The following is a 23,714-nucleotide window of genomic DNA, read 5'->3' as shown; positions in this document are numbered from 1 at the left end:
AAGAAAGAAAGAAAGAAAGAAAGAAAGAAAGAAAGAAAGAAAGAAAGGAAGGAAGGAAGAAAGAAGGAAAAGGGAGGTTGGTCATGGCATTTATCACTGCAAGTTAGGGTGCACTCTTTCAAAAGAAAAGGTGGGCGGCGCCTGCGCAGTGATTTTCAAGACTGTCCTCTGGCTTTCACATGCACGTACACACATGCATGAGATTGGTTGGTGAAGAACACACAGTCACATATGCAAACATTTGCTGAAGTGTACATGTACGCACATAGCACACACCATCTGGGACACACACACGTACTGTGATCTCTGTGTGAATAAACCAGACCCCCTTGGGGAAAAAAATAGCCACTTGGCTTGTCCCCAGATTCCAGATCAACAGGCACCATGCCCAGAACTTCAGGACAAAAGAAGGGTTGAGCTTGGAAAACTCCAAAGGCAAGTCCAAGTGTGTAGGCATTTGGTCAGACACACGATTTCACTGTGAAATTCGAGGCACAATGAACGACACTTGATATGACAAGAAAACCAACACTGTGTCTCATTTTATTTCTACCTAAAGTGACAGCAGGGAGTTATAAGCACAGCCAGGCCCCAGGACCCCACGGATCCCAGATGAGGCTTCGTGGGAAGGCTCCACAGGTTTGCTGGGTGTTTTCACTGGGTAAGGAAAATGCAGGCTTCTAGGAGTGCTGTGGGACGAAGAAAGCAGGACATTCAGAAACACTTTTTTTTTTTTTTTTTTTTTTTTCCAAATCTATATCAAGGAGATCTCAAAAACCGTTTCCTAGCCCTTGTCCCACCATTGTGAGCCAGGGCTTGCCTCATCCGTCCTCTTCTGGCAACTGTGGCCTCCTGGGAACACAGGACATCCCCTGCCCTGACCTGAGGGGCACTTGACTCCACTCTAAGTGAATTAGTTCATGCCACTCAAGTTCACAAGGCACTGGTCCCCTGGCTCCTGAACCGCCCATGATGAAGGCTGATCTCTGTGCTTAATCTGCAAACACTGGCTGAGCTCCTGACTGTGAGTGGCTGTGCCATGAGCTGCGGACGGCGTGGGCAGACAGCTGTCCTCTGCACCGCTGCTATCTGTCCACCCAGTGCGGACCACACCTGCAACACCTCAGCCTGAGAAGCCCGCTCAATAAGGAATATGGCTCCTCACCTGGGGTGTCAGCATGGGGCGCCTGATAATCCTCCTTTTTTGCAGGATGGGGTATCCCAGGCTCGCTAAAACCCCAACCTCTGTTGCCCGGGACCAGCAGAACCCACAAACTGTGGTCATCAAAAATGTTTCTAGGCATGACCAAATGTCTCCTTTGGGGACAACATCATCCTAAGTTGAGAACAACTGACAAAGAGATTCTGGGTCTGCTCTTGCTCCTGGACCAGACAGCATCTGCCAGGCCTCTGCCTCTCAGAGTGGGGACCAGATGTACGGGCTGAAGAGGCCACTGTGCACTGTGAGCCAATGCATGCTGGAGCTTGAGGAATCGCTTTGAAAATTTCAGCAATCTGTGTGTGTGTGTGTGTGTGTGTGTGTGTGTGTGTGTGTGCGCGCGCCTACATATGCACACAGACACGTATGTATGTAAATGTATAATATGTATTTGAACTTTTTTTTGAGACGGGGTTTTGTGTACCTCAGGCTGACTTTGATCTCCATTGGTAGCCAAGGATGACTTTGAAAACCTCTACCTCTCAAGTACCGGTGCGCACCGCTACACCCAGTGGTGCCAGAGGCCGAACCCAGGGCCTTGTGCATTTGAGGCAAATACATGACTCACTGAGAGATGTCTCCAGCCACTCTTCTAAACAGCTGTCAAGAATTAAATTATTATCCGTACATTTCCTACATCTGAACTTATTTTGTCACGTGTGGGAGTGCTTTGCCTGCATGCATGTCTGACCACTGCATGCATGCCTGGTGCCCACAGAGGCCAGCAGAGGGTGTCGGATTGCCTGGAACTGGTACTACAGATTGTTGGGAGCCGCCTCGTGGGGCGTCTGGAAGGGCAGTCAGTCTCTCACCCCCTGTGCCATCTCTTGGGCTCGACATTTTAAGGGTTTAAGGAGGTTGCATGTCTGTGTGCACTCTGGCTTCCAAACCTTGACTTTCTCCCATGTTGGTCCCTAGGTAAGTATATTCAGACCCTACTCACGGGAGCTGGAACACTGCTTCAGATGCTCGGTGGCCGTGACGTATTCCTGTCCCAGATACTTTTCGTATGTTGTTTTGCTGTGCAGCTTGCTCAGACACTCAGTGTTATCATTGAACAGCAGGTTTTTGGTGTTAGAATGGAACAGGCAAAACTCTGATGGACACTTCGATCCATATCTTCCAAACAGAATCTGCATCAAGAGAGCCAACAGTCTGTGAGTGGTCACAGAAGGAGGGATGGGAAAGGCAAAGGTTCTTCCATTTTGGGTAAGCAGAATTGCAGAAAGGCAGCAGCTGCTTTTCCTGCCTGGGCTGACTCCTGTCTGGGCTCTCCAGCCAGGGCCCAGGGGCTCTGATCTTGCCTCCCACATCTTTCCTCCTACTGAACCTGTTATCGACTCCTGTAGAACTTCTTCCTGGTGATAAGAGGTCAGGTGAAGATTTTGGAGGTCCTCCCATGAAAGCTGATCATCTAGAACATTCCCAGCTGTCCAGAGGGGCAATTTGAGTCAGAAGCCTCCCGTGTTTCTATGACCTGGGCCATTGCAGGACATTCAGTCTCTCTCAGCTGCAGTCCGTTCTCTGAACACTCAAAAGTATACCCAGGGCCAGCATGTTGTGATAGGAAAATAGACTAGAACAGGGAACCCCAGAACACAGGCAGCCTTAAATTCATGGATGTGAGGGTCTCTACAAACACCAAGGCCAACAGAGTGTCAATCCACATGAGAGGAGAAGGAAGTTCTCTTCAACACGACTCAGTAGCCAGTGTTGGGACAAACTTCAAAATATCTGACACTGAGTAGTTTATTTTAGGCATATTTAAGCACAGCACAATTTTGGGGAGAAAGTTTCCTGATGATGATGAACTCAGTCCCGTGTGTGCTACAAAGCCTAAGGCAGGATTACATCAAAACTCTTGTAAGTTGCAAGCGGTGTCTTCCATGAAGACAGGACCTCTAGATTAAATGAACAAGCAGGCTCCTGATATGAAAAATGAAGCTCCTGATAAGGGCCTCAAGGAGGGTAGCGCTAGAGATTGACTGAGACAAACGGGAGAGTCTGGAGACCAGAATGGCCTGGCTGTACAGACAGCATGGAAGACCCCAGGCTGTAAACCATGTGGGTTTCCAGCCTCCTTGCTGGAAAACAGGCTGTACATCTCTTCCTTGAAAAGACAACACTGCATGTTTAATATTCCTGATCTCCCTAGTGCTAATCTGTGAGCCTGAGAACCTCGTGTCTCTGTCATATGGAACTCGCTCTGTGTTTGCTGCTTTGCAGCCTTTGTCCTGAGCACTGAGTGAGCATTTGCCCTCTGTCTGATATGGGTCATGGGAGGAAGCAGCAGGAGGGGAAGGTCAGAACTGTCTCTGGGCCATACACAAGTTCAAGTCCAGGAGCAGGGAGTCCAGGCAGAAGTCTAGATGGCTCCCTAGAAAGACTCAGAGCATGACGCAAATGACATCCCCACCGATCAAGCAGAGGGGCTGGAAAGAGAGGCTTGAATGCATGAATCACCTCCCGACAGGAGTCCATGCAGTGAGGAATGTGGGCCGCTGGTGTCCATACCTGTTGGTCAAGCAGCACCCGCTGAAGGTACTGCACCTTGTCCACCCGAGACACCACAGCGTGGTTGGGGGCTATGGCCAGGTGACAGTTCTTTGCCTCAGTCACAGGCTTCCGGGTGTCATCAAGGCACAGCAGCTCAAAGTCCTCCTGCTTCAAGTCCTTGGCCCACTCTTCAGTGTTCTTTCCTGGTGAGAGACAGGTATCACTAGCCATGGCTGGTCTGCTCAGCCACGGCATCTTTGCATTGGCATGAGATATTCTGGAAAGCCCACATGGGCTATGCTGATACGCAGGAGGCAAAAATGAAGCTTTACCCCTCACAAGCTATTCGGGCTACAGCTCTGTAGTATTTGTGGTGCTTCGCCATATAGGAGAATCCTATGCCATAACAAAGGGGTGATGCTCATCCACATGGTACCAAGACTGGTGCTCAAAATCACGATGCTACGATGAAAGAAGCCAGCTACAAAAGGCCACAAATGACTGCATTTATGAGGGCAGGCAAAGCCATGGAAACAGGAAGTAGAGGGTGAAGAGGCAAAGATGGTGGAAGGGGTTCTTCCTGTTGTTCAAATGACTGTTCTTCTACGTGTTTGTGTGTGTGTGTGAGTGTGTGTGTGTAGCGTGTAGCATGCGTGTTGTGTGTGTGTGTGCACATAAGTACAAGTGCGATTGTCTGTGCAGGTATGTGTGGAGGTCAGAGGCTGACACCTGGGTATCTTCCCCAGTCACTTCTTCGCTCATTTTTTGAGACACAGTCTTCCACTGAACTCAGAGCTCATTGGCTCAACTGGAAGGCTAGAAGGCTCAGGATCCATCTCCACCCCTACCATCTCCAGAGCTGGTACGTGACACCTCACTTGCCTTCTTACAGGGGTGCTAGGGATCAGAACTCGGTTCCCAATGTTTGCATAACATGCTCTTTACCCACTGATGTATCTTCCCAGCCCCCTCCTTTTACAAAAGAACTCCATCTATGCCATAGTTTCCAGTCAGTCCCAAAAAAGAGCACACAGGCTCAATAGTCTTTATTCAGATGTCTGCGACTAGAGATGCTCTTGCTTTGGAATTTGTTCAAATTTTAGAACATTTGCACATGTATATATAAGGAGATACTGTGAAGGTGGCAATGCAGCAATAAACAATATCCCATTGTGTGTGTCACATGCGCAGTACAGACGCCATCTGAAGGGGACACTGCACAGTGTTTCCAGAGTGACTGCAGTCTGGCTGTGACTCGTCAGATGAGCTCAAGTGCAGGATTTCCCACTTGTTGCATAACATGTAGTGTTGAAAAGTTTCCAATTATAAAGCATTTCCAAGCTCAGACTTTCAAATACAGACAACCTTTTCCCTCTCGTTTCGTGCAATATGGAAAAAAATGGGGAATTCCATGGGTTTATCAAATATGTCTAGCTAATTCAAACAAACATAGTAACTTAAATAAACATAATAAACTTAATAAAATATTAAGTACCTGAGAAGCTTAAAATTAAATTTGGCATCACTCTGATCCTGGAGTATCACCAGGCTGCCATAAATTTCAGGTTTAAAAGTAGGCAAGCCTGGGTGTGCAAACACGGGTTTGTCATCCAAGCTTGCGCTTGACTCTCCTTCCTTGGGAAACCCCTCACCTGCCTCCTGGGTCCCTCTCCTTAATACTGAGTGTTTCAGGGGTCTCCTAGCACATGCACAATCACCCAGAGACAACAGGCAGGCAGAAGGGAAGGGGAGAAGGGGCTGGACTGACAGTTTACTGAACAAAAGAGCAAGTCGCCTTCAGAGGCAGAGCTGAGGAGGCGAAGGAGAGATGTGCAACTTGGAGAGTAGCAAAGGGATGGCAGGAGCTGAATGCCTACTTTTGTTTTCCTGATCTAGAGACCAGGAGAGGGCATCCAGAGACCAGAAGAGGGGATCTAGAGACCAGAAGAGGGGATCCAGAGACCAGGAGAGGGCATCCAGAGACCAGGAGAGGGGATCCAGAGACCAGGAGAGGGCATCTAGAGACCAGGAGAGGGCATCCAGAGACCAGGAGAGGGCATCCAGAGACCAGGAGAGGGCATCCAGAGACCAGGAGAGGGCATCTAGAGACCAGGAGAGGGGATCTAGAGACCAGGAGAGGGGATCTAGAGACCAGGAGAGGGCATCTAGAGACCAGAAGAGGGGATCCAGAGACCAGAGGAGGGGATCCAGAGACCAGAAGAGGGGATCCAGAGACCAGAGGAGGGGATCCAGAGACCAGAGGAGGGGATCCAGAGACCAGAAGAGGGGTTCTTGTTCAAATGTTGGCTGGCACATTTTTTTCTTAACATTCATGCTCCTGTGGATTTTTACTCACTGACTCTCAAGGCTTCACATGGAGCTGAAGGGAAACTTCTATTTCCCTTTTTGATAAAGAATATTTACTCACCTGCATTCAGTTATTATTACTGTCTGTATTTGTTTCATCTGGAACAGAGAGACAGCGAGTTTCCCCACAGATGCGCCTGCTACCAATTATGGCTGCTGCTGCTGGTGCTGGTAGTTTGTGTATATATGTATGTGTGTATATATACATGTATGTCTGCATATGCCTGTGTGAATGTGTGCGTGTATGTGTACAAATGTATGTTTATGTGTATGTCTGTGTGAGTGTCTCTATGTGTGTATATATGTGTGTGTGTATATTTGTGTGTGTGAATTGCTTCAAAATCACTGTGACACCACAGATGTCCCCATGCTGCCTACTTTCAGTAGAGACTTTATAATTCCCCAGTTGGAGTGGTTCATGCCTATAACTTCCAGAACTCAGTTTACCAAGACAGGAAGACTTCCATGAGTTCAGGACTCATGTGAGGTACATGATAAGTCCCAAGTTGAGTTATAAAATTAAAACCTGTCTTAAAAAAAAAAATAAAAATAAAACCAAATTCAAAAAACTTTGGAATTCTTTTAGTCAAGAGTCTGAAGTAGTTCTACTATCTTTTCAAATACAAACCCAGAGGAGAGGGCATGCGGCGGTGCCAGAGATTGCTCTGAAGGAGGAAGCGAACGTCTTTACATACCATCAGTGTTCTGCAAGACAGTGGAGTCCTTCAAAAATGCAACGTTTCCTGCGTTCTCAGCCAGACACCTAAAATAGTTCCCCAAATAAACACACCACAAGGGAGAAAACATTAGACTTTTCATAAATATTTGTGACATGCATTCCAAAAACTAAAACATGGAAGCAAACAGGCAAAAGTTGAAAATATTTCCAGGAACTCATTACTTAACATGCCAGCTTACAAGCATCTGTCTATCTTTTCTCCTTCTGAAACCCCAATGAAATGATACCAGTGAGATTTCTATTTTTTTAACCCATAAACTTAGAAAAGAGCAAGAGAAGGTAATGATGACACCCTTTAGAATCTGGAAAGACAGTGGCCAAGCCATACCAGCCTATACTCCCGAGATACAAAGGCAATATAAGGGAGAGATTTTTTTTCTTTTTTTACAAACTACATTTAATACCATTAAAGATATGAAAGAAATGAAGCATTCATGGAGCAAGTAAAGGAAGCTCAAAAAATGAGTAATTGTGATAGAGTGAGGTTAGGAAGTAAAGGGGGTTGAGGCGAGAGAGGTGGCTCAGGAGTTCAGACGACTGGCTGCTCTTCCAGAAGGGCCAGGTTCGATTCCCAGCAGCCACACGAAGGCTCAAAGCAACCTGTAAGTCCAGGATTCCCTCTTCTTGACTCTGAGGGCACCAGGCATGTAGGTAGTATGTAGATACACATGCAGGCAAAACAGATGTAAAATGAATAAATACATTTTAAACAGAAACTAAAAATAATCCTCAACGTAAAATGCTTTAAAGTGACACAGGATTGAAAGATTCAGCCAAGAAAACATGGCAGAAACTGGAAGTGAATCAACAGCTAATGAATTCTAGGAAATCAGATAGTGAGCCACAGGAGAGTCTGTGGTTTAAAGAACGAGGCTGGGGGAGAACTTAGGGAGGAGAGGATAGAAACTGCCAATAAAATAAGTTTCTCCAAACTGAATAATTTGATGGAATGCCCACCAATTGCCCAATCTAACAAAGTAGAAAGGATTCACATAGAGAAATGAAGTTTCAGAACACCAGAGATTAGGCACATGGGCTGAGGAGATGGCTCAGAATGTAAAAGCTCTTGCCGCAAAGCTTGATGATGTGAGTTCAACTCTAGGCACCTCCATGCCTGGCTAGGGACACACACTCTTGTGCCATGTACTTAATATGGGAATGATGCTGGAATAGCATTGGCACTGTGGGCATCGATAAGGCAAATCCGGTGTTAAAATGGGGGACGTTTGTGGTTCAGGTAGTGGAAGAGCAGGGGCCAGTGTTGAGAGGCTAAGTTTTGTACCAGAGCAGGAAGTCAGAAAAATACTTGCAAAGTGAAAGTTAAGACTCAGTGGTATTTGTGCGCTAATTATGAATACAAGAATAAAACTTGTGCAGCCGATACAGACATTCCCTAACAACCTGAAACCAAAGCTATCACCCAGCCCAGCCAGATCACATCGGGGTAAACACTCAAAGGACTCTGTGCTGCCACACAGATATTTGCATGTCCGTGTTTACAGCAGCTTTATCCACCACAGCCAAGAAATGGAAGCAGCCAAGATGTCCATCCACAGATGAATGGGTAGAGAAAATGTGCTACATATTCACAAAGGAAGTTTAAATGGGAATCATTATGTTTGTACAAAATGGATGAAACCGGAGATTATTTTGTTTAATAAGCTAGACTCAAAGACAAATAGCAAGTTTTCTGTCACAGATGGAGCCTAAATGTAAAAGAGTGTGTGTGTGTGTGTGTGTGTGTGTGTGTGTGTGTGTGTAACCAGAATGAGGACTATGAGAGGGAAGGAAGAGATCCTTTAAAAAACATTGCCACCAGTGGTCACACACACCTTTAATCCTAGCACTCAGGAAGCAGAGGTAGGTGAATCTCTGGTCTATGGAGTGAGTCCAGGACAGCCAGAGCTACACAAAGAAATCTGTCTAAAAAAAAAAAAAAAAAAAAAAAAAAAAAGAAATTTCTTTAATTTATTATGTATAAAATGTTTGCCTTAATGCCTGTGTGCCGTATGAATCCTGGTGCCTGCTGAGGCCAGAAGAAGCCTGTGAGCCACCATGTGGATGCTGGGAACAGAACCTAGGTCCTTTGCAAGAGCAGCCAGGGCTCTTAACTGCTAAGCTCTCTCTCTCCATCCCTGGAAGGAGAGGTCTTAAGAAAGCTGAGAAGTGGAGAGGGTAAAGGAATGCATGCTACAGAGCTGGGGAACAAAGGGGAAAACTATAACATCGCCCATATTCGGAGACACCGTGATTAATCCCAGTATGTTGAATGGTAACCTAAATAAACTTTAGGTGAAGATACAAGAGAAAACAAGACTCCTGGTTCTAGCTGTCAATTATTTTGTTATATACCCCCCAAGTCTAGAAGTCTAGATTCTACATACAACTGGGCATAAGACAAAACAGTGTTTTTTAGAATAAATAGGAACAAGGATTTGCAGACATTTCCAGCGAAATACTATCGTACTGCAAGTCTCGGGGGGACAGATCCCAAGACTTCCGTGGGTTCTTAACAAGCTTGTCTGTTTAATACTTATAAGTGGAATCATGCTGTAGCTTTTCTATTTGTGAATCCTTAAGGACATTGTTTGTACACTTGAAAAGAATCAATGTTTACAAATCATTCAGATATAAGCAAAAAAAGTCATTGTTTCATGGGAACAAAATTATTAAATGTATACTTAAAAGAACAAAGTCCTGTTTGACTATTGACATCTGAGGATCCGTAACACCATATGGTGGTAAAGAATACTCTTGGCAAAGAGAGAAGGGATAAGGAAGGGAGCTTCCACGTGGGCATCACATCTTACAGGGTGCCCCGAGAAGCAATATCTAACTTCGTATGAGTTCTACAGTCACTGCGACCCATGCAGCACTTGGCATGTATGAAATATGAAAGCTAACTTTTTCTTGATTTTTCATATTACTGTTGGAAAAGAGCACTGTAATACGGCTTTTTCCTTGTCACTTCTTTAAAAAAAAAAACCTATTTAAATTTTTTACTCATGTGTATGTGTGTACATATGTGCACACGTGTGTAGGTGCCCCTGTAGGCCAGAGAAAAACATTGCATCCCCTGGAGCTGTGAACACCTGAAAGGGGTCGTGGGAACTGAGCTCAGTGCTGCATGAAGCAGCAAGCAATCTCTCCAGACTCTTTAGGGCCAAAGTCAAGGAGAAAAGAAAAGAGAAGAGAGAAGAGAAGAGAAGAGAAGAGAAGAGAAGAGAAGAGAAGAGAAGAGAAAAAGACACAATGGTGACTGAGTGAGGGGAAGAGGGCGGTGCTTACTGGAATTCTCCCCACAAAACACTGAAAACACTCTCTACCCATTGACTTTGAGGGTCTATGTGGATTGCTGGCTGGACAGTAAAGCTGAGCTCTGCAGGCCTGCCGACCAGTGTCCACTCTCTGGGGTGTCGGTGTAATAGGAGGCTCTTGCTCCCGCTGCCCATCTGATTACTGACTCTGGATGACAACCCCCATCCAGAACCACAGTGTCACAGCTGAGGCCCCATGCTGGTGGCGCTGCCATGGGTTCACCTGAAAGCCCCGATGTAGCCAGAGTATCTCTCTTTGCTGTTGGCAGCACATTGATTCTTGCCGTTCTTGTCACCAATACACAGGGCACAGAGGCTGGATTTGGGGTCAGCCCCAGGGGCGCAGCTTTGCGTAAAGAATTCATCTGAAAGGAGGGATGAAGGTGAGTTGGTGCTTCTGGCCAGGATCATCACAAAGCCTTTACCCAGCAGCAGATGACATAGCTTGGTCTCAGCTCAGCGTGTAGACCGCATAGATAGGACACACATCATCAGGGAATGACATCCCACCACCAACCAAAGACCCCCTGGAAATCAGAAAAGCCTCAGGCTGAAGGCATGGACAGGGTGTCTGTCCGGCTGCTGCTCGGAGGAATCACGCCTGCATGGAGGGCCCTCTCATCACAGCCTTGTGTAGCAGGAGCTCTGCTGAAGACCATGGTGGTTCTCTGCCGCAGAGCCTGCCGGCCTCCTGGTCCACAGTCTGACTTCTTTTTATTTTTAAATCAGAAACAGAAGACAGTGCCCCTGTCTTCTCCCTGGGCACCTGGCTTCTCAATAAAAATAAGGTGCCCAATGGCTGGTACGTCCCATGGTACTAGGTTGATACAATCACATATGTTCGGGAGTGCTGGGTGCCAACTCCCTGGAAATAGTCTTAAAAGGCATAGGTTTTTAAATATACACTAAAACGTTTGAAAATGCTGTTTTACATTGCATTCTTGCCTACATCAGAAAACTCAAGCTTATCTTACTTAGGATTACAAAAAGACACATCCAATTGTTAGCAGTTCAGCTGGCTGCTAATTTATAAGGTTGGGCATATATTAGTTTTTTAATTAAATGATGTTGAGTTCTGGCTCTCCATGAGTGTGGGCAGTTGGGGAAGCTTTAGGAGGTGTTCTGTAGGGAAAAAATTCTAAGTACCCATGGCTCCATGAGGTGAGCACAAGGAGAACCTAGTTATTCTAAAACAGACCCTACAGCTACAGCCAGTCAGCAAAGCTCCTGCCCTCTCCCTTCCCTAAGGTTTCACAGCCTCAGGCACTCACTGCCCCACCCAGGACGGTCCTCCCATGGGGCGCTCCCACACGCTTACCAAACTTGCAGGATTTGGTCTGGTTGACAAGCAGGCCCATGGGGATGTTCCAGCCTGCGGTCCTGTCCACGGCGGTGTGGCAGGACTTCTTGCCTCTCACGGTGCTCCAGGTGAAGCCATTGTCTTCTGTTCTAACTGCTGCCACGGCAAAGTACCCTTGCACAACAGATGACAGAGAGGCAATCTTAGCCACCAGGGTGCACGTGGGTTCTGGTACAGTGTCTCCAACCCAGGCCAAAAATACAACAGGTTTCCATTACCATGGATTATTGGCCATTGTTAGGAGGATGAAAGAAAGAGAAAAAGGGAGAGAGAGAGAGAGAGAGGGAGGGAGAGAGGGAGAGAGGGAGAGAGGGAAGGAGAACCAAAAATGTTGTTCTGTGTCAAGCGGAAACTGATCTGAGTTATGAAATAAAATAGTATGAAAACTGACCCTTTAGGTGATAACAATGGGCTGCCCTCAACCAGCCACACAGTGTTGCTGAGTTATAAACCTTTACCTTGGGTGACAGACCCTGGGCCATGAGAGTGGCCTCAACAATGCACAAGCTACTGCCTGCAGTTGTATCAGGCGACAGCTGTGATGACCGCTAGATCAGCTGCTGCATCAGTGCTGGGGGCATGCACCCAGGACCCCCCAGATGTGAGGTCAACCAGCCCAGCATGGGGAGGGAGCTAATGTGATTGCCATCCTCCTCCTGCAGGTATCTGACACCCCCACTGCAGGCAAGCACCCAGGCTTCCAAAGCCTAGCAAGCTCCGACTCCCGAGAGCAGCCGGGGCTAGCGCACAGAGCCTCGAGCTTGATGAGCTAGAAGTCCCGGTTCAAAGCCAGGATGCGCACCAGCATTGTATACCACTGTGAGTGAGAGACCTGAGGCACTGGAAAACTCTCTGGGCCACTGTTTCCTTAAACAGACAGAACGGAGGAGCAACATTTCTCTTTGCACATAACCCTGGACCACATGAAAGTTCTTCACCAAGTGTGAAGGTCCACACAGAGATTAATTATAATTATTCCTCCGTGTGTTTTTATCTGTACATATTTGTATTTCTGGGGTGAGCCTCTGTGTGCTTAGGTGAGGTTTCTCTGCCTCTTCCTGAGCATTGGCTTGCTTTTGACTGTGACTTACCTTCTACTGGTCTTTCCACACAATCAGAACTGTTGTTTTTGGAGGATTCTGAAGGGACAAAGGCAAGTGAAACATTATCGACTACTCAAGATTTACTAAAAGGTCACGAACTTTTAAATCCCCCACAATACGAAATCAAACTCAAAGAGAATGCCTTGGTATTTCAGTTCAGCAGAAATAAATACACATTCTCATCATAGACAAGGGCATTCATGATAACTACCAGATGGAACTTACCCAAGATGTCCATCCACAGGGACAATGGTAAAGAGCCACACAACAGATTACACAACTATGAGACCGACTAGTCAACAGCCACAGCTCGTGTAGCTGAATAGCACAAAAATAATGCCTCGCAAGACACATCAAACATTAAACACACGGTTCTTTTTCTACTGATTTAAAAGAGAGGCATGGTGATCTGTGTCTCTGGAAATCAGGAGAGCCACAGCTATTAGGGAGTATGATGACAGCTGGGCACAAGGTGACCCCTCATCTGGGTGTCAGTACAAGGTGACCCCCCCATCTGGGCATCAGTACATGAGTGCTATTTGTAAAATGACACTGGCTTGTTTACTTGTGTACTTTTTTGAGTTGTTTTTATGAAAAGAGTGTAAATTGCATCTATTTTGTGTGTGTGTGTGTGTGTGTGTGTGTGTGTGTGTGTGTGTGTGTGTGTGTTCAGGTGCATACAGCGTGGAGGTCAGAACAGTCTGGGGGAGTCAGTTACTTTCACCATGTGGGTCCTAGGCATCAAACTTAGGTCATCAGGCAGCAAATGCCTTTATCAGCTGGGTCATCTCAGCATCCCCAAAATGTTGTTGTTTCTGTTTTAATCAAGAAGTAAACCACCTGTGATTTGTCAGTTTGGGGGGTGGGGTGGTGAGGCGGGTAGCATGGCCCCTTTTGTTTATTCTTTCTTCTGGTTCTCCTGCCATCTTCCTCAGGATCTAGTGAGTGTGGCCACACCTCCCCACTCTCACGTCAGCCTCCAATGGAATAACCCAGAAAGGACACCCACTCCACTTACTCTGGTTCTCCGCCAGGACAGGGACCAAACCACACTTGCCCGCAATGTAGATGTACCCTCCATCCAAGCTCATGGCGTCAGCGTCCCCCTTCTGCAGAGACAGAGGCGGTCACCCACGCTGCAGAAACCTGTCTTCTGTCCTGCTGTCCTCACAGCTCTTGGGGATGGCCTCAAGCCGCTTGGTGCTTGAACGGAACACCCCGAGGGCATACCACCCGACTCAGTCCTCCGCCACGTCTTTGTGCTGTCAGCCACACACGGGAGACACCAACTCTCTGAGAACAGGACCCAGAGCATTTCTGCGGCTCTTTTCGAGCCAGCCTCATGGGTGGAAGACATGACAAAAACAGCCGCTCTCAGCTAACTTCTGCTTTTTAATGCAACACTCGGAGTGGTAGCCACAAACCCAATACAGAAATGTGGATTTATCAAGACTGCAATGTTCCTGTGCCCAGTCTTTTTTCTTTTTTTTAATACATTAAACCTAATCAGAGAGGAGTAGAGATTTGGCTCAGCACGTAAGGGATTGCTCCCCTAGAGAACTGAGCTCAGTTCCATTACCAGCATGGCAGCTTGTTCCCGGGGCTCAGACATCCTCTCCGGCCTCCGAGGGCCCTGCATTCATGTAGTTCCCGGACATTCACTCAGGCACTCACACATATACAAAAACTAATATAAACATTTTTAAAATGCTTCCCAAGATTGAGTATAGATATGGGGAAGTATTCATGATATACTGCTTAAGAAGGGGTCAGAAGTATATAACCCATTCAAACCAAGAGGCGCTCTAGGCTGCATGTACAGAGGAACCTAGAAATCCCAAAACTCTCACTGTAGATACCTCTGTATGCAGCCACATACCGGTGTGTGTGTGAGAGAGATACAACACAATCCTGTATTTTCCAAATTAACCTGATAACCCTAAATTGTTCTTTTAATGAGAAAGGTGGAAATTCTACAGCCAACTGTTTCTCAGATGTAGAAGGGTGCTCCTTCATACAAGGCATGAATGGTCCTGATCCCACCCTCTTTGAGTGTGCCTTCTTCATAGTGGCCTCCTGGGTGAGCGAGCTTGCAGTAAGCAGAGGACCATGGCCTATGCCTCTGAGAAGCCCACTGCCCACACCATGGGACCCTGGCTCCTTACCATGATGGAGACGATGCAGTCTTCTGTGGAGGAGAACGAGACACAGGTGATCCTGCCACCGCTGGCTCGGCTCCACTGGTCACACTTGCGCTTCTCCTCACTGCCCACTGCACACCACGTGACCCGGTTACGTGCGGCTATCACATCCTCCGGCCCTGTGAAGGAGGACGATGGTGAGCAACACTTAGAAGCTGCCTCGTCCCCACCTCTGTCCTCCTTGGGGACCATGCTCCTGCCCAGATCAGAAGAAGCTGAAAGTGGTGCGTTCTTCCCTTGCCCACATCCCAGCTCTCCATCCACTTCAGGCCTTGATGAAGGTTTTCTGTGGCTCACTGATGGTCTTTTGGAGGGCTTCCCTCCATCATCCATCCATCCATCAGTCCCTAGTGGAACCATGTGCCTAATGTTCCATCATCCCTCAGAATAAAAGCTCCAGGACAAGCAAAACTAGTGTACACCCCAACAGCTGGCTCAGAGGAGCTTGACTCAGCTCTGACCACCAACGAGACGCACAGCCACCAGCAGGTACCACAGTATAACCTCCTGTTTCACCCAGACTCCCTAAGGCCCCAACAGCAGGATAAACACAGCCAAGTTCATTCAGCCCACTGTAGTCTCTCCAGCCAAGTCTGAATCCCAGCACAGAAGGGGTGTTCTACCTAGCCTCTGGAATAATCCCTCCAGAGCCTGGCTTTCTTGGCTCATGTCTCTATTTCTCACTTAATAAGAGGCCTTGGGAATCCTGACATACACAGAGGAATATGAAACATCAATCCGGGGCCTGGGACATTTTTTTGGAGACACTTCTCACAATGACTTGATTGACAGAAGATGCATGTCTGCACGTCAGTCCCACCCGTGGTTGAGAGACCATCCCAGAGCAGAGCCCACCCACAGTTTCCTGCCTGCCCCAGGCACCCTTGGGTTCCTGCCTGGGGATCACTTACTTTTCCTCAAGTTCAGGATGGATGTGATATAGCTGAAGGTCAGGTAGAGTCCAACGTCTACATACGGGGGAACCCGCTCAAATCCAATGGCAGAGTCCTTGAACAGCAGATCCTTCTGTCCCTTGGAGGAGACAAAGAGCTGGAACTCCGATGTTTTGTCTTTTCCATAAGTTTCCTGTTTAAGAGAAAATAACATTATGGTCACCCAAAGTAGGCAGAAAGGAACCAACACCCAATGTGGAAGTGGCTACCAGGGGCTTGGGGATAATTCAAATGGAGCAGGCGCCTCAGGTGATATCCTTGCTCACGGGGACCACCCCCATTGCAGAGACACAAGCTCAACTACAGCTTACTCCCCAGAAAATGGTTTTGTCCCAAGGTCCTTGGGGTCCTAAGACTATCATCTTGTCCCCACTCCTGCTCTGCTGGAGCCCAGGAGAGCCTGCCGGGAGCTGACGCTGGAGAAGGGTCCAGTGATGCTGCTGTCCAGAGGAGAGTTGGAGTCCTTAAGCTAGCAAACTCTCTCTGCTACAGAAATTAGGGAAGAAGAGATCCTCGTCCCCACACTTAAGCAGGGAAGGGGGACTGTGTGTGGGTGCACCTGTGACTGGCTGAGGAGCTCCCAGATGGCATTTTCCTTGCCGTTCATACTTCGGGCCACTACAGTGTGTGAAGGGACTTGGGCCAGGTGGCAGTCCTTGTACTCCGTCACCGGCTTCCAGGTGTTGTCCGGGCAGAGCAGCTTGTACTGGTGCCAGTCGGCCTTGTTCGGTAGTTCCTCTGGGGGGAAGGGAGAGGTGGAAGGATGAGCTGACGCTTGGCCGTGGCCATGTGCTGTGGCTCCCCTTCTCCCCAACAGAATCCTGACCACAGAGTTGACAAAACTGAATCAAAAACACTGAATTGCTCCTGAACACTCCGAGAGGTAAAGAGATGTTGCCAGAAGGTCCCTGGGGCGTGCTAAGACCAGAGCCCCCGGCTTGTTGTGTTGTACTGAGAGCCATGAATGCTGAAGCAGCTGCTTCCCATGATTCAGGGAGGCAGAACAAGCTCCATCAAGGTCTCCACAGCCTCTGACAAAAAGGTCCTTGCAATCAGATGGGTCCAGGATGTCATCGTCATGCTACACACACATACACACACACACTGCCAGTACAGTACTTGAGAGATAGATCAGGAGTTCAAGGACAGCCTTATCTACATAACAAGTTTGAGGCCAGCCTGAACTACATGAGAACCTGTCCCAAAAAGCAGAAAGAGGAAGTAATGGGAGAGGGGAAGCTACCTCACCCATATCTCCAGGAAGAGTAGAAGTGACAAAAATTTGGGCCCGAGGAGATGGCTCAGTTGCTGAAGTGCTTGCTGCACAAGTGCGGCAACCTGAGCCCAATCCCTCAGAACTGATATATTTTTTTTAAGGGTTGTGGTGGAAGGGCTGGTGGGGCACATTTATAATCCAGGTGCTGCGGAGGCAGAGGCAAAGGGGTCCTCGGAGCTTGCTGGCCACCCAGACTAGTCAAAAAGGCAAGCTTAAGGTCCAGTGAGTGAGCCTGTCTCAAAACTAAAACATACATAGAGAGCAATAGAGGAAGACTCGCCAAGTCCTCCTTTGGTTTCTGCCTGCACATGCATGTGTGTGTACACTGCACATACACAGATACACACACACACACACACACACACACACACACACACACACAGAATAAATGAATAAAATGAGAGGGGCTATGGGATAGAAATGTTAACTACGGAAGATGTGTTCCACATACCTTCTCTCTCCTGTCAGAACCACTGAGTTCCCCATATATTAGAACTACAGGCCAATCTCTGACCCTCAATGCTGACTGGAAAACAGCATCTCTTCTAGTGCTCAGTCAAATGTGTGTGAACTTAGAGTCCAGAGACACAAGCCAGAAAAGCTCATTTTGCAAAGCCATGTACCTCTTGAAGAACACATGGCAAGCTCTTTGGTGAGAGTTTCCACAAGGTGAAAGAGAATGAAGAAAGTGTGGGAGATTTCAAGAGCGTGAAGTTGGAGGTGGAGAGATGGTTCAGAGGTTAAGAGCACTGGCTGCTCTTCCAGGGGACCTGAGTTCTATTCCCAGCAACCAGACAGTGGCTCACAACCACCTGTTATCTCTAGCTCCAAGGCATCTGACGCCCTCTTCTGGCCTTCTTGGGCAACCAGGCATGCATGTGGTACACGGACATCCATACAGGCAAACACCAATGCACAGAAAATAAAACTTAGTTTTAAAGTGTTTTGTTTTGTTGTTGTTGTTGTTTTCAAACCGAAAACCTAAAACAAGAGCTGGACCCAGTAGGCAATCTGTAGGCAATCTGATATAGAGTGTCTGGAAACTGAGGGTCTGGTGACCTGTAACCAGGATTATGATGAAAGGACACAGGAGGCAGCTGTGCCCCCAGCTTCTCCCTTACCAAATATCGTGCTTGCTCTGGTAAAAGCCACATCTCCAGCGTTGTCTCTCAGACACCTGCAAAATGAGAAGAAAGCAGCTAAAGACCTGGGGTCCCTGACCACATGGCTCTCTCTCTCTCCAGACAAAATGGCCACAGCGTCTGCCCCGCCCACATGGGGGGGGAGGAATCGAGCAGGACAACCCAAGATGGTAGGAGAGCAAAGTCAGATTTGATGTAATCAGAAAGGGCCATAGCCAGGTTGCCTTCCATCAAAGTGGTATAGTTTGGGGCCTTGTTGGGCCTTTAGGGGCTGGAGAAGACCACGAAGTCGAGAGGCCAGCCCCTTCCTGGGCCTCCGGTTCTCCGGTCTGCACAGAAGGGGAAGCCTGTCTCCACCCCTCAGCAGGTAGTGCACTAAGGGCACCCTGGCCCGAGGCTGGTGGCCATGGGCCACCGGGGAGAAGATAGTGTCACTCACTTGAAGGCACCTGCATAGCCGGAGTATGGCTCCTCGGGGGAGGAGGCGCATTTGCTCTCTCCACTCCCTGCACACAAGCTGCACAGGTTGGGAAAGCTGTCCTTGTTGGCACCAGGGACACAGCTCTTTGAGAAGAACCTGGACACCGCTGTCAAACACAGAAGCAGAGCACAGAGTGGAAGCCAGTCCCAACCACTGAGGCCCTGTCTCCCAGCAGACAGGAAGGGGCCTCCCACAGACGGAAGGCCCCTTCCTCCACCCCTTCCGCCAGGCCAGCACTGATGTGGGCTTGGGAACTCAGGCACGGGTCCTTGCCCAGAGAACAGCTATGGTGTCTCCCGGAGCTGATGGTGTGATAGCTCCTTCCTCTAGTCGGCCAGCCGCCCTCCGCCCAGCCTCAGACCCATCCCTTAGGGACACCCACCCAAAGCTGCCTGTGTCTACAGTGAGAATAGAAACTCCCACCTGAAAACCACCAAGGATCCCCCAAGCCATTTTACCTTCCTCAATGGGTACAGGTGGCCCTTCCCAATTCAGGTATGGGCGAAGTGTCCCTATCGGAATGTTCCACCCAGCACTCCTGCCAATGCCAGTGTGGCAGGACTTCCGGCTTCGTAGTTGGTTCAGATGAAAGGTACTGCTGTTCTTCACGATGGCTACCGCATAATAGTGAGTCCGGGGCCCTGCACACGAGCAGAGGGAATAGACAGGGCTTAGCCTGGACAAGCGGGAGAGGGACAAGCCACTCCACCCAGGCCCCTGTAGGAAGGGGACCCACACATCAGGAGGATCTGTCTTCACCCAGAGCCCAGTGACTCAGTACCCCAGTGTGTGATGCTAACTAGGTCCGCCTGTTTGTGTTCACCCGTTCCCACTCCACAGAGCCCGACCCACGGCCACAACACGGCCATGAGGTCTCGGGGTCCCCGGGGAGGACTCACGTATTTTGGTTCCATAGACCTCGGCTGCTACAGGCCGCAATTTGTAGGGAGGCGGTCCTGCATCGAACAGTGATCCGCCATCGAGAGTCATAGCATCAGCTTTGTTTGACTAAAAGAAGATGGACCAGACATGCTTCAGGAGGAAGGATTTGGGGGCTTTGGCACGAGTTCGCCTTACTCATGTCCGTATAGGAAGATGATGGCACAGGTCAAAGGTCATTTGCTGTGAGCAGTAGGCACCACCAGGGCTTTAATCCTGAAGTTGTGTGTGGCCCCCTAGAGATGTCTGTTTACTTTGGTCACACTGTTTGTTCTACATACTTTAGCCTCTGTTCTTGGTTTCATATGTATTTTCAGTCTTGGGATGTGTGCCGTGTGTGTGCTCTCACAGAGAGGACATGAACAAGCGCAGGCCAGAGCTTGACTTCCGGTGTCTTCCTCCACCTCTCTCCACCTTACGTTTTGAGACAGAAATCTTTTCCAAACCTGGAGCTCACCAGTTTGTTTAGGCCCCAGAGGCCCTTCTGTCTCTGCTTCCTGGACCCTGGGATCATGTGTGAAAGCTACTGCATCCAGCTTTTACATAGGTGCTGGAGGGCGAATAAGCATCTTTTCAATGTCTAGAGTCCTGGCCATCCCTGCCCAACAGTGGGGAAATGGCACCAATGGCTGTGTCAGGCTTATTTCTCAAGGGTTTAGAGATATTACACAGTCATCAAATTGGCTGCTTAGGCATTTTTAAAAAAAATAGTTCTATGAACAATGTGAAATAAGACTCTCGTTACTCCATAGAACTCCTCTCAACATCAGTTTCTTTCTTTCAATAGCAAGAGACACCTGTGGTGTTCCTGTGGTGAGGACAGCTCCCAACCGACAGATGCCCAGAAAGTAAAGCAGAGGGAGCAGAGATGGGACTTTCCAGTTGGGCCCCACACCTCTCCCTTGCTTTCCTTCATTCAGGCTTGGGTATTAGCTTACCATGATGTCACGGATGCAATGACTCGTGGAAGATCTCTTGACACAACTGAGTGGTTGGCCACCCATTTTCTTCATCGCCTTCTGCCACCGGGAACATTTTTGTGCCTCAGGTTTTGACACAGCACACCATCGAACAGTTGTCTTAGCCAGACAGAGTCCTGGGGAAAAGAGAGAAAGGAGCTAGGAATCTGGCAATGTCGTGGGGTTCTGGAGACTGCCTTCGGCCTATGCCCTCCTTTTTTCAGTTGCTCTGCTGTAGATGCTTCTGGTCCACAGGGGGCCCTGTCCTGGCCAGAGGCCTGAGATCCAGCAAGTTAGAGGTGACGGTACCTCTAGGTTATCTTATGTTTTATGACTATTGTGTTTCCTACCCCTTAAAAGAGAATCCACTGCAAAGATGGTTTATTGACTTCCACCTGTCTTGCCCTAGATGACCCTGGCAGGGTATCAGGGGAGGGATGTGGCTCGTGTTTTGCTTTTATGCAAACTGGATCTTAATGCTGCAAACACGGGAAACTCCACACATTGGTGGAGTGATGGGACTGTGAAATGATGTAGCCACTTTGGGAAACAGGTTGGCAATTGCACATAGAAATAAAAACAGATTTACAGAAATATTTAACATTAATATTCACAGCAGCATTATTTTCAACAGCAAAAAAATAATAAATAAAAGCAAAACAACAAAAATATGTGACTGCCTAAATATGTAACTAGCAAATGGCTGAACAAGATATGGTAAATCCTTTCAATGGAATATTATTCAACTATAGAAAGAAAAGAAGTGCATACATGCTATAAAATGAAGAAGCCTTGTTTATTCTAGGTGAGGGCAGCCAAGTACAAGACGAAATATTGGATGACTCCACTAATGTGAAAGGTCATAAAGGGCTCTTTTTTTTGTTGTTTGTTTGCTTGCTTGCTTTTTGAGACATGGTCTCTCTTTATGTAGCCTTGGCTGTCCTGGAACTCACTATGGAGACTAGTGTGGCTTCCTCTGCCCCTGCCTCCCAAGTGCATGAATCAAGGGTGTTTAGCACAACACTTGACCAGAAAAGATCGAGTTAGAGATGGAAAGTCAACTGGTGGCTCCATGGTGTGTGTTCTGGGAATAGAATGCAGGTCTTCAGTCTTGGTGGCAAGCACTTTTACCCACGGAGTCACCGAGTCCACCCTTCGGCGCGATTTCTGTCAACGCCCCCACACTTCCAGGCACTTTCCAGCTAAGTAGTGTCTGCTCTAGAATTTGAACCTAGGCAGTTGGGCACTAGCACCACTGACCACTGGGCTAGCCTGCCTGTATAAGATACCTGAGTTAGATATGGGCGCAGCTGCAGGAGGACTAAGAAAGGGTGTAGGGTCAGACCATGGAGGGTCCCCCATGCTGCTACAAAGATGGCTTCATTGGAGACAGTGAAGCTGGGACTCACAAGAGAGGGTGGATGGAGATGGGAATGCTGCCTAGGGAAGGGGCAGAGTGGAATGACAGAAGATGTGGCCAGGGAATCCGGTGAGGAAAGGCTGTCCCCTGCGATGAGGGGACAGCACTGGGAACAGAGAGGGTAGCTGGGTAATGGGTGAGCTCTGGAGGTAAAGGGAGACCACGAAGAGGGGAGCCATGTCTCAAGCCAAGAAATGCACACGCAAGGCAAGAAGCCAAAGGAGGGAGCTCTTTCCTGCTCCTGGGAGGCATAGTCAAGGTGACTAAAAGACCAGGGCTTTGCCAAGCTCCCCAGTTTCCCACCCTGCAAATACCAGTGCTCAGTATAGAGCACACTCCCTCCCCAGCCCCCTGTGAGTCCATGAAGGAGGCAGGCATTGTTTCCTGATGAGACTGGGGACCGCTGCATCAGACAAGCACCCTGAAGACTCAGTCCTCTGAGTCTGCCCTCTCGCACCATGTCATTTTTCACAATGAAGAAATAAAGGGTCAGAAGAGCGATGCACAGTCTCACAGTCCTTGCAGAGGCTAGAGTCTAAACTCGGGCGCCCTGTGTCCCTTACATTCCTCCCCAAAGAACGGGACAGCACATCCCCAGCAGGTGACACCCCCAGGCACCTGCACTCACCAAGGGCCTCAAGAAACAGCAAGGCAGGGATGAGCAGCTTCATGTCTGTGGTCTTGGAGGACCTAGAGGGTAAGCCTGGCCTCTGCACCCTCCCTGGGGCCCTTTATCCATGCTGGGTGACCTCACAAGACCAGCCCCGCCCTGTTGCCCAATAGGCCTGCCTTCAATCCCCATCCCCTCAGCCAGGTGTGCTAGTTCTTAGAGGCCAGGCTCCTGGAGCCAGGAAGGAGGAAACAGGGACTCTGGTCCCTCCTGCAGGCGCTGCTGGTACAGGAAACCTGGTAATTTCCTCAATCCACACCCAGTTTCTCTGGGATCATTGTCACAGAGTCACGGTCCCCAACTCTTACCCTTCCTCTGTCCCCAGTGCCTTCTGGAGGTGAGAAATGGGGCAGGGGTCTTTATGTGTGGATTGCCTTGACCTGCGACACTGAAGTTACATAGGTCAGGCAAATGTTCTCTCTCCTTGGCTGGACAAGGAGTGGAGGCTTCTAAAGAAGAGCCAGCTCCTCATTCTGGCCACAGCAGCAGCCTGGGGACAGCTGTAGGGACGGTGGTGTCAGCCTAGACTTGCACACAGGCTTCCCGTGGGGTTCACACTGCCTTGAGACTCATGATTCAATCCCTGGAAACAGCCTAGGACCTCAGGAAGGAATGCCACCCAGTGCTGGCCTATGTCCCCTCGTTTGCTAATGAGGAAGGGGCCCTGGCACTTGACTTCTTTCCTTTTCTTCCTCCCTCCCTCCCTTCCTTCCTTTTCTCTCTTTCTCTCTCTGTATGAATGTGTGTCTGTTCCTGTATCTCTCTGTGTGTGAGTGTGTGTATGTCTGTATGTGTCTCTGTATCTGTGTGTGTGTGTGTTTGAGTGTGTGTGGGGGGTGTATGTTATGTTATGGTGTGGTGTGGTATGAAGTTGAGAATTTCAATTTCATTTGAATGAATATCTTAAGTGTCATATTAAGGGGAAGCCATTTTAAGATATATTTTGAGTTCTCTGTGTGTGGGGGGAGGGGGGTATGAATGCAGGTACCCATGGAGGCCAGAGGCTCAGACACTGGTTTCTGGAGCTGGAGTTATAATAGGCAGTTGTGAGCCTCCCAACACAGTGCTGGGA

The 23,714-nt window shown here is 48.5% G+C and overlaps 1 protein-coding gene across 2 annotated transcripts; it reads right to left on the bottom strand.

Annotated features, from left to right (window-relative positions):
- Window positions 1-613: 613 nt before the first annotated feature.
- Ltf (lactotransferrin) lies at window positions 614-22,643 on the bottom strand. 2 transcript variants are annotated; one of them, XM_055601689.1, is made up of 18 exons: window positions 22,601-22,643; window positions 20,532-20,689; window positions 19,554-19,662; window positions 19,113-19,295; window positions 18,613-18,760; window positions 18,153-18,208; window positions 16,315-16,493; window positions 15,714-15,888; window positions 14,779-14,921; window positions 14,710-14,715; window positions 13,620-13,710; window positions 12,590-12,637; window positions 11,457-11,612; window positions 10,362-10,503; window positions 6,778-6,845; window positions 3,734-3,918; window positions 2,163-2,352; window positions 614-689 (listed from the first exon to the last, which is right to left on the bottom strand). In XM_055601689.1, exons 1-18 carry the CDS (start codon window positions 22,641-22,643, stop codon window positions 655-657), a joined length of 2,115 nt encoding a protein of 704 aa, XP_055457664.1. In that variant the 3' UTR covers window positions 614-654. The 2 variants fall into 2 exon arrangements, with proteins under 2 accessions (XP_055457664.1, XP_055457663.1); XM_055601688.1 differs by lacking the exon at window positions 14,710-14,715 and having other exon boundaries at window positions 14,767-14,921.
- Between the last annotated feature and the right edge of the window lie 1,071 nt (window positions 22,644-23,714).

This window comes from Psammomys obesus, unplaced genomic scaffold, assembly GCF_907164565.1.
Source record: "Psammomys obesus unplaced genomic scaffold, mPsaObe1.curated_primary_1811, whole genome shotgun sequence".
Taxonomy (NCBI): domain Eukaryota; kingdom Metazoa; phylum Chordata; class Mammalia; order Rodentia; family Muridae; genus Psammomys; species Psammomys obesus.
This window is presented reverse-complemented; position numbering and strand designations above follow the sequence as displayed.

What these genes read in the sequence shown, in the direction of transcription:
- Ltf (XM_055601688.1), bottom strand. Translation starts at nt 22,643, where the DNA reads ATGAAGCTGCTCATCCCTGCCTTGCTGTTTCTTGAGGCCCTTG. An exon ending in GGCTACATCGGGGCTTTCAG is followed by an intron (nt 6,846 to 10,361) that starts GTGAACCCATGG and finishes GAACTATTTTAG; the next exon opens with GTGTCTGGCTGAGAACGCAG. An exon ending in TGTCTTGCAGAACACTGATG is followed by an intron (nt 3,919 to 6,777) that starts GTATGTAAAGAC and finishes GTCTCTCACCAG; the next exon opens with GAAAGAACACTGAAGAGTGG.